General features: G+C 43.6%; 2 protein-coding genes across 11 annotated transcripts in view; both read left to right on the forward strand.

Moving 5' to 3' along the window:
* slmapa (sarcolemma associated protein a) overlaps positions 1-4,261 on the forward strand; it is a 41,554-nt gene extending 37,293 nt beyond the window's left edge. For all 9 annotated transcript variants that reach the window (XM_079341625.1, XM_079341628.1, XM_079341629.1 and 6 more), the window contains one exon: positions 2,322-4,261. Coding sequence is in view for 7 of the 9 variants with exons in the window: in XM_079341628.1 (XP_079197754.1) it covers positions 2,322-2,417 (96 nt within the window). In the remaining 2 variants the exon portion in view is untranslated. The remainder of the gene's footprint in view (positions 1-2,321) is intronic.
* A 2,720-nt stretch (positions 4,262-6,981) lies between these two features.
* The window catches only part of flnba (filamin B a), a 47,541-nt gene continuing 44,522 nt past the window's right edge, over positions 6,982-10,000 (forward strand). The window contains exon 1 of one of the 2 annotated variants that reach the window (XM_079341604.1): positions 6,982-7,502. In XM_079341604.1, coding sequence (XP_079197730.1) covers positions 7,211-7,502 — 292 coding nt within the window. In that variant the 5' untranslated portion in view covers positions 6,982-7,210. The remainder of the gene's footprint in view (positions 7,503-10,000) is intronic. The other variant, XM_079341605.1, reaches the window with a different exon arrangement.

Here is a 10,000-nt window from a genome sequence, read left to right on the forward strand (position 1 = left end):
AGCCAAAGAATCAGCTGTCGTGGTTCAGATTAAACACGAGCACACGATAGAGTTTATGTAGCCTAAGCTCATTCGTAATACCCGCCCCAAGATGAGCTGTTAAAATACATCAGTACACCTTAGAGGTCACATGACGTCAATCCTCTCCTCCATGTTCCTCTAACTCTGTCTGTCTACAAACCCCCCCCAAGATGAGAAAAGTCCATCCTCTCCGTCTTCTGCCTGCTCCACTTTGTAGAAAATGTGTGCTCAAAACAGGCCGTTTGGAGATGTTCCCTTCATGACATCACAAAGGGCAGTAGCCCCTCCCCCAGGTGGGTGACACTCCCACAGCTAGGTGTTTGTTCTGCCCTCTGAGTCTGCCTTCTCACCGTAAACAATAGGACATGGAGCCAGAAAGCAGCGAGTACACCCGAGCCCTTCCAGAGAGGGGGCGTGGTCAGACACAGCTCATTTACATATTTAAAGCTACAGACACATAAAACAGCCTGTTCTGAGCAGGGCTGAAATAGAGGGGGTTTTTATCCCAACGACTCCTTTGCAAAGAGACGCTGCTCCTCGATGAAGGATTTAAACATCTGTGAACAACATTAGAGTTAAAAATGCCGATGTGTTTCTCTCTCTCTTAGACATAAATCTGAAACCTAAAGGTATTCCTTTAAAAGGGCGAGCGAGGACTCACGTTCATACACCAAAGTCACTAACTCTCTTCGTCCTTCATCCATCTTTGTGTCTTCACAGCTTCCTCTCATTCTCAGGGTTTTGACTCCTCTTCTAATTTACATTTTACCATATTTTATAATTTCATAAGAAAAAGTTTAAACTTCTTTTCATCTTTCTCATTCGCAGCTTAATCGAACTTATTTTGTGTTGTTTTTTTTATCAGCTTTTTTCTCATCTCTGGTTTTTGATCGTTTTCCTTTCAGACACTGAACCTGTCTTCTTCTTCTTCTTCTGTTTTTTTAAAAATCATTCATCTCCGTGTCCATCATGTTTGTGTTGTTTGCTGCTTGTCTGTTGATTTGAGAATGCTGTGACCAGTGTTCCCACTTGTTTGCTGTGAAGGGAAACTGGTCTGTAACTTGTTTCTGCTTTTCTACTCAGGTAGCCTCCTTTACTTTGCTGCTTCTACTTACGTTCTTTATTTTGACCTTTATTTCTTCCTCTCCTTCTCCTGAAGTCCAAAAAGATTTTAGTTTTAAGTCATGTTTTTTTTTTTCTGCTGCCGTCAAATTAAGATTCTTCATTAGTCTGTCATGAGCTGATAAATATGCTGCGTTCAGGTGCTCCTCGGATATCCCAGTTTCCGTCTTACGTGTGATCATGTGATTTGAGTAAATGACGTGGACGCTCGGAGAAAGACGTGTGGATCGTCACGTTTAGACTGTAGTCTACGCACGAAGATGAAGATAACTTACCATCACCCCGTCGGCATGACAACGATGACACAAAGTCGGAAAGTAGGGCGGATTCAACTTTTCAGAAAGGTGCTGTCGATGTCACCGGCATGCTTTTCCAAATGTCTGAAATTCCTCGATTTTTTTTCTTTATTTTATTTTTTATTCCTTTTTTATTTTTTATTATTGTTATTATAATTATAATATAATAATAATAATTATTTTTTATTCCCTTTTTATTTTTTATTCCTTTTTTATTCCATATTATTATTATTTTATTCTTTATTCCTCGAAATTCCTACAGATCGGGACTTGTACCCTCATCATCCTCGCTCTGTGTCGGGTGAAAACGATTGAAAATATGAAACAAAACGTAGCTGAGACGTGTCGGTCGTAGTAGTCAACACACTGTTGTCATGGAGACGGGACGTGCAGCACAAGCAGCTGGCGCTTTACTGCCTGTAATGAAAGGCCAGGTGGAGCCTGACGGATTAAAATCTAATCTTTCTGACTTCAGGTGTTTTTTTATGATTTCTTTTCCCGCGGTCTTTCCCCTCGCTCTTCTTCCTCTTCTTCATTTTCTCTCCCTTTATTTCTCTCTCCTGATTTCAGTCTTCAGGACACTTTGAGTTAAAAATTCTGACGTAACTGTAGAATAACTTTTTTCTTTCTCTTTCCTTGTCATCGTATCGTCACCCCCCCCTCGCTCTCTCTCTCGCCCCCTCCTCTCTCTCTCTCTCCCGCCCCCCCCCCTCTCTCTCTCTCTCCCCCCCCTCTCTCTCTCTCTCTCTCGCCCCCCCCCCTCTCTCTCCCCCCCCCTCTCTCTCTCCCCCCCCCCCCCTCTCTCTCTCTCTCTCTCCCCCCCCCCCTCTCTCTCCCCCTCTCTCTCTCCCTCTCTCTCTCTCTCTCTCTCTCTCTCCACAGAGCGGCTGGAGTTCCTGGATGCCGGTCATCGCAGTGATGGTCGCCGTGACGGCAGCCGTCCTCTACCCCAAACTCTCCAAGAGCAGCTCCACTTAGGATGCACACACACACAAACACACACACACACACGCACGCACGCACACACACACACACACACAGAGTGCTGTGAGGAGAGCGTCACTGCTTTACTTGTATAAAGTCTAATTGTACATAATTGTAGAGGGAATATAAAGGTTGTGGTTTCTACAGAGGATCAGATACTTCTTGGTTTATTTTCTTTTTTTTCCCGTGTGTGTCGTTTTCTCGCGGCGGGACGTTTTGTTGTCGTTTTTATCCTCGGCTCTCTCTCAGCTGCGGTGGGGGCTTTATTTTTATTTTCGTTTTTTTTTTTTTTTTTTTTTTCGTCTCTCTTGCTGAATTCTGGGTGATGAAGCAGCAGGGCGGAGCTTCCACATCCCGCCCGAGGTGACGTTTAAACTCGTCCTGACTATAAAACGAACAGGATGTAAGTGAATGCAACACCTCCCAGCAGCCTCAGACCGGTCACAGACGTGATCCAGATTAATCCCTGAAAATATCAGGTCTGCACACTTTCTGAAGCTCAGTCACAGCTGGTTCAAACTGGTTATACTGGGCTTCAACCTGTCTGCTTCTTCTTTCTTTAGTCTGAATGATGTTCAGCTTTACTCGTAATGTTCTTCAAACCCGTCCGTCTGAGTCCCAATTCAGTCGTTTGTTTATAAAGCACAGGAAAGACTCCAGCGTTGTCACAATACCAGAATGTCAAACTGGGAATTTCGTTAAATCCATATTTAAGCATCAATTCTCCATGATGACGTCTCCTTCACTGTCGATGTAAATGTGGGATGTTTGAGCACTTAGTAAGCACAAAGCTGTGCCTCCGATGATCTGGATCAGCGCTGGGTTTAAACCCGGGTCTGTTGGGAGGTGTTCGCGCCGAGGCGGTTTTTCAGGAAGTCCTGCTCTTGTTCTGTTCTGGTTTAAGTCGGCCGAGTCTGACATGGCATTTTCTCTGTTGCATTGTTTTTGTTTGTTCGTTGTTGGGGGGGTTTTTTTCAGGGGAGTTTTTGAAGGTCGGGGTCGAAACTTGAAGCCAAATTATTATAAAAAAAAAATTTAAAAAAAGAAGAAAAATCAAATTTATTTTATTTTCTGTTTTGTAAATTTTGGGGCACAGAAAAAGGGGGTCAAAGTGCCTCTGATGTAACTAACACCACAGTTTGTGTATGTGTCTGGGCAGACACGCACAACCGTACACAATTTCTCTGTTAAACACACACACACACACACACGCACACACTGTTAGAGGCCTGTCTGGAGTTTGAGAGAACATCTAGTTAGCTTCTCCCGGAGACATCGAGGCAGAAAGTGGACGTGGAGTTGAGTTATTTTGTTTTTGTTTTTTAAAAAAAAGTTTGGCGCTACAGTTTTTCTTGTCAACCAACAATATCTCTATATCTATTTAAAAAAATAAAAAAACGCAAAAGAAGCACTCATCAAAAAGGACGGACAGGAACGATCTCGGCCTCGACAAGTTGATGCAAAAGTGCAAACGATTTAAATCGATGAGACAAAAAAAAATAGCGCCATGCTCTCATTCAACCAGCAGAGGGAGCTATCTGCTTTTCAGTAATAAGAAAGAACATTTAGTGTCTCGAGAATTAAAGTTAGCAATCACATGTATTCACAAATGGACTTTAAAGTCGTTTCTTTAGAAGAAAAAAATTGCAGAAGATGAAGAAATCGTGAGTTACATTTTAGTTAGCTTTAGCGTTCACCTTTTCAGACGTGCAGTAGGGTGGGGGGGGTGAAGGTGTCGACAGAGTGGAGGCTAACCATGTAATCAGATCCTGCTAAATTAGCAAGGAGCATTAGTTATTCAACTTAGCGGTAAATTGATTGTGATGCTAAAAAAAACCGGCTAGCACGAAAGAAAGCACTTATCTGAAGTTTCTTTTAGTTCGACTGAACTCTGATGAACCGGTCCATCACAGACTTCGTCTATTTGACTTCAAACGTAGCGAGAGGGCGGCTTATGTTCCACCAAAACATTTGCGTACTTTCATGTTGTTTGCTGACAAAGCAGCCGCCCCCTGCTGGCTGATACATCCAAGCTAACGCTCGTTAGCTTCTCGTTAGCCGGCCTTTAGAAATATCTTAAAGGGCTTTCACGTCTGAGAGAGTCTATGCTATGCTAATGTTAGCAGGCTGTGCTAGCAGGTCAAGATTAACAAGCACGCTAGATCTGTGACGTAAAATCGTTCAGAAGCGCCCTTTTAAAATCTTGCGTCGTTAACGCTGACGTCGGCGTGTTTACCTGTCAGTCAGTGTTGCGATAAGAAATCTCGCAGCGTTAATAATGTTGTTGTAAATGAAAACACGCCAACACAACCAGGACAGAATCTCAGGAACGCAACTTCTTAGAGGCCAAAAACGCCACGAGTTTTATTCACGATGTGTAAATAACTCCAGCTGATTTAAAATGGCGTCCTCTTTTCTCTAATGGCGTGACCTTTGGCGCCCTCCTCAGAACAAACCTGGCATTACAGTTGTCCCGGGTAAAACGATCCTGTTGAGATCTTTTTAGTCTCACAAAGCTCCTCCTCTACGTCAGGCCTCTGCAGAAATGTGCATACGTCATGTAAAGGTCCGTGTGCGTGTGCGCGCGCGCGCGCGCGTGTGTGTGTGTGAGCGGGGGAAGTGTGTCGGTTCACACTCTGGACTCTCGAGCAGCAGTGTTTGTCATCGTTCGTGTACTCTGTCTTGTCTCCGTGTTTTAAAAGAAAAAAAAAACATTAAAATAAATACGAACAAATTATTCCTGATGTTTAAAGAGAAATAAAAACACTACAGTACAGAGAGAATTGTAAAATAAAAATGTTATCGAATGACGTGCTACTAGACTTATTTTGTTAAAACTGTTTAGAGATACGAGAGTGAGCTACGTAGAGGACACAGTATGACGAAGATGATGTATATGCAGAGAAATGTTTGGATTAAAGTTGTAGCAAGCTGACCCACCAGACCTGCCTCCTGCGCCTTCATTCATTCATTCATCTATTAACCCTTTCACTGCTCACTCAACCTGTTTTAAACGAAATGCACTGGTTTAAATGGAGCCACTCCAGTGGGCTTGTCGGCACATCCAGCAGCTGTAAAAGGACCCGACAGGACCAGGCAGGTGTGACCTCGCCATCGCCGAAAAGCTGACCTCGAACACGCCTCTCATCATGGCGCCGTTTCAGCGTGTCGAAAGGGCGGGAAAAAGGCAGACGGAGCCGGACGCAGCAGAGTTAAACCAGACCGACGATGGCCTCGGTGTTTCTGGGCCTTAAGAGTATCAATGATGTCGTCAAAATCAATCATTTTTATCAATGTTATTGAGGAAACTTCCATTATATTGATTTTTATTTTTGCAGAAAATCACAATTGATCAGCCGTCCTGTGTTTGTGCTCTTTTTCGGCTATATTTCAGTGATTATACAATAAATGTAACTCCACCTCACTTATTTCTCTCCCATTAAAGAAGACGTGTGAAATAAATTCATCCAGTCCGTTTGTGGTTCTGCAGAAGTCTGACAGCACAGACAAAAATGCTCCGTTTCAAACGTGCGCTCTTTGTGATGTCACAGTGGGACCCTCCCCTCCCTTGGTACGTTTGTGCAGGTCCGCCATTTTTATTCTCACTGGCGAGGGAGTGATGTATTTGGGGAAAACTCAGGCGGGGGGTCATTGCATTTAAAGACTTACAAAAAATGAAAATGTGCCTTTGCATGTCCTCAGAAGTCAGAAGCATCAGATTTAAAAAAAAAGTTTGACTACCTGATTCTATAATTCATGCATGAAAGGGTTAATAAACGGTTTCTGGTTCTCCTTTGAAGGTTTAATGAATCCAGACTCAATAAACTTTTATTTCACATCCTTATGACTCGTTTTCAGGTTTTTCTTTAAAAGACGATCAGCGTAAGAAGCCACCATCACTTTTTCTGTTTTTGTTGTGAAGGAACATTTACTTAAATAGAGTTTAGACCAAGACCAGGTTCAAGAACTTTAACATTAGTTTGGGGGGGGGGGGGGACAGGTTTTAAAGTGTTAAAGAGTCAGACATCTGAAATGTTTGTAAGATGACACTTAAGACCTGTAATCAACTATTTTCCATCTCTGATTTAACAACAGTAAGTTATGAAGGAGCAATGAGTGCACCATTGAACAGGTCTGGACCTGTGTGTGTGTGTGTGTGTGTGTGTGTGTGTGTGTGTTAGCTCAAGACAAACATCAATCATGCAGCACAAGCATGATTTCACCTTCATAAAACGTGCAGATTTAACATCGTTGTCACGCAGAGCTCTGATCTTAAACCAGATTAAAGCGATTTATAACATTTTTATTTGTACTGATGTGATTCAGTTTGAGTTCAAGGGTTCGATCCCCAGCTGCTTGTTTAGTTTATTCTGAAGGTTTCTTTCCACAGCAGCTTCATCCATCAGTGAGTGAATGTGTCGGTGGGACCTGCGGTGTAAAAGCACTGAGCAGAAATATAAACTCAGGTGTCTTTAACATTAATCAGTCAAATATTCCTGACAAACCGCTCCTGGTAAAAGTTGCTGGGAATTCAGGAGGATTCAATCCAGAAGGAGGCAGTACTGCAACGTGAAGAAACAACTGACACTGAAAATTCCGAGTTTTTCAGAGCGGTCCGTGAAGGCATCAGCAGGAGCCAGCCTTTTTCCCAGTGAGGTTCAGGGAAAAAAACTTCAAACCAAGTTCAGGCGGCTCCGAGGAAACACCGCGAGGACACCTCTCTGCCACATTGTGCCAAACAGTTTGAACAGGAACCGTCCAGAACCTCCCCCCACCCCCCCTTAAAGATGCCTGCCACAGAGAAGGACCTGGCCGAGGACGCTCCGTGGAAGAAGATCCAGCAGAACACCTTTACCCGATGGACCAACGAGCACCTGAAGTGCGTCAACAAGCGGGTCGCGGACCTCCAGCTGGACCTCGGCGACGGCCTGAGGCTCATCGCGCTGCTGGAGGTCCTCAGCCAGAAGAAGATGTACAAGAAGTACCACACGAGGCCGAACTTCGGGCAGATGAAGCTGGAGAACGTGTCGGTGGCTCTGGAGTTCCTGGAAAAGGAGAACATAAAGCTGGTCTCCATAGGTGCGTAAAAGTCGCTCCATTCATTATGTGGAAGTCTGTGCTCAGGCTTCAAACACACCTGAACTCCCTCTAATGCTCTGCGTGCTGTCTCCACGTGAACACCTGATTATCTCTATAGTTTCATAATGTGTCCATGTGAACTTTCACTTCCAGTATTCCCAGTTTGTAGCCAAAAAGATGCAGCTTTTTCTCGCGCCACGTGCGGACCCCATTACAAATACTTCAGTTTAAAGCCTTTCAGCTATTCCTCACAAATACCTGCATCAATTAATTAAATCTCTGACATCTCTTTAATCATCCAGATCTCCTTTTTAATTCGGCATGCATTAGATGGAAAAATAATAACTTTATTATATCGTTTTTGGGAGGTTCATGCCTTTCAGTTTACCACCCACCTGGATGAATTAAGAGCGTGGTGAGAAAGGAAACCTTTGTAAAGTTCATGAGTCATCCGAGATCAATACTTTTCTTAAAGGAGACCTTGTTTTGGTAGATATATATGGGGATAAATGTCCACAAAGTGTCCTCAGATAAAACATGTCGTCCTGTGTTCACTTAAAATCCAGTTTGTGTGTTCAGTCCAGAAAATAGTGCAACACATTGTTCAGCTTCTCCAGCTTTAAAATGTCACTACATTATTAATTGATTAATTGATATTAACGAGGAATTATCCGTCTGCAGGGAAGAAATAAGACAGAAGACTCTCGAGTCACCACTGAGAGGATTTAAATCATGTCAGAAGGACACACAGGCGTTGTGTCCAAACTGAGGTTTCAGCGTTTGCAGGAGTCCAAAGTTCAATCCATGTCTGTGTGGAGATTCCAGTGTTTTTAAAAAAAAAACATGAATGCAAATTGATTAAATGTTCCTGCGAAGAGGAAGACTTGAAATGAGCTGAAATCCGTGTTTAAATAAGATGAATGCTCCTGTTAGCGCGTGACTCCGTGCCGAACCTCATCTGGGAATCCTGCATTTTAACATCACATCTCTTTATCGCAATAATGGAAGAAAAGCGAAATATCAAGTTGTTGCTACAGAGCTGACACGAGCTGAACACACAAAACATGAACATGAAAAGACTGAACACTGGCTGCAGACTTTTCTGTTTCTTCGTAAAAAAAAAAAACCAAACAAAACAAAGTGGACAGATTTTGATTGCTGATGAAATTTGCCATGTTGTCAACAGAAACGATTCAAGTGACATATTTGTAAGTGGAGTTTGGCATGTTTTGGGTGTGACAGAGTTTTCACGCAGAGAGAAAACACACCTGTGTTAATGAGCGAGGCTGCATGTGGAGAGGTTGACGCTTGTTGTGTGGAAATATTTCACACCGTCCTCAAAACTCATAAAACTCCTTTTTTTTTTTTTTTTTTCATCATCAGCTGTTTGAGAAGGAAGCCGATGTTTTTACAGCTTCATGTTTGTCTTTTAACGAGCTGCTTGTTGTTGAGACACGGGTCCTCCGTGTCCTCCGTGTCCTCTGTGTCCTCAGAGATTGATTTGAACCTTCAGAGATAAGTCTGAAACGAAGAGGACGCTCACTATCTGTCCTTCCTCGTCTCGAACCGTTCACTTCAGCTCGCGTTCATTTCTGATTGTTTTGTCTTCAGTTGTGATTCAGACAGGAAGTGAGCATGCTCCTGTTGTTGTTTGAAAGGTTTATTTCTCGTGCTTGTAGAGTCGGAAATCAAAGAGAGAGACGTGCAGGAAAGGAGCCGCTTGTTGGATTCGAACCCGGGCCGCCCGCTTGGAGGAGGACTCGGCCTCTGTACGTCCTCGCTGCGTGCTCTGCTGCGACACTGATGGACTGTTACAGGTCAGCGTCCGACCTCTTCAGATTTAAAAACAAAGTCGATCAAGAGGTGCATTTAGGGACGCGCCCCATGAGCAAGGCAGTAGTCCTACGAGGAGGTTTGAATCCGACCAGTCGCTTCTCTCTGTCTCTCTTGAATGTCTCGTCTCCACGAGGTACAAAATAATCCTTCAAAAGGAGAATTAATTTTGAAAATTAAAAAAAAATCTTAGCCCTCATTTTTAAGAAATATTTATTACCCATAATTCCCTGCGTTTGTTTTGGTATTTCTTCTATTTCCTTGTGAGAGGACTGAAGGTCACTTTGCGTCTTGTTGAACCCGAGTTGCTCTCGGGGGGAAACTGACCGCCTCAGTCTGAGTGACATCATCAGTGATGTGGGCGGGGCCAGGTGTGATGAGGTCATCAGAGGTCAGGATTCTTGTTTTCACAGGATGACTCATCGATCTTAAAGTCTCTGATGGCGCTCCGATCCTGGAGCGTGACGCCGCCCTGCGAGGCGAGTCGCACAGGTCTGAGCGCGTGCAGTGAGGACTCCTCTCTGCTGTAAAAACCTCAAGTGGACACTCGAAGAACTGCAGGACTAAATAATCAGATAGTTGATGAAATGCGTTGTGCAACCAGCTCGCCCGTTTCAACATGTTTGGGTTTTTCGTCGATTCGGGGAAAGGCCTCACTCTCAAGT

The sequence above is a fragment of the Symphodus melops genome, assembly GCF_947650265.1.
Source record: "Symphodus melops genome assembly, chromosome: 4".
Lineage (NCBI taxonomy): Eukaryota > Metazoa > Chordata > Actinopteri > Labriformes > Labridae > Symphodus > Symphodus melops.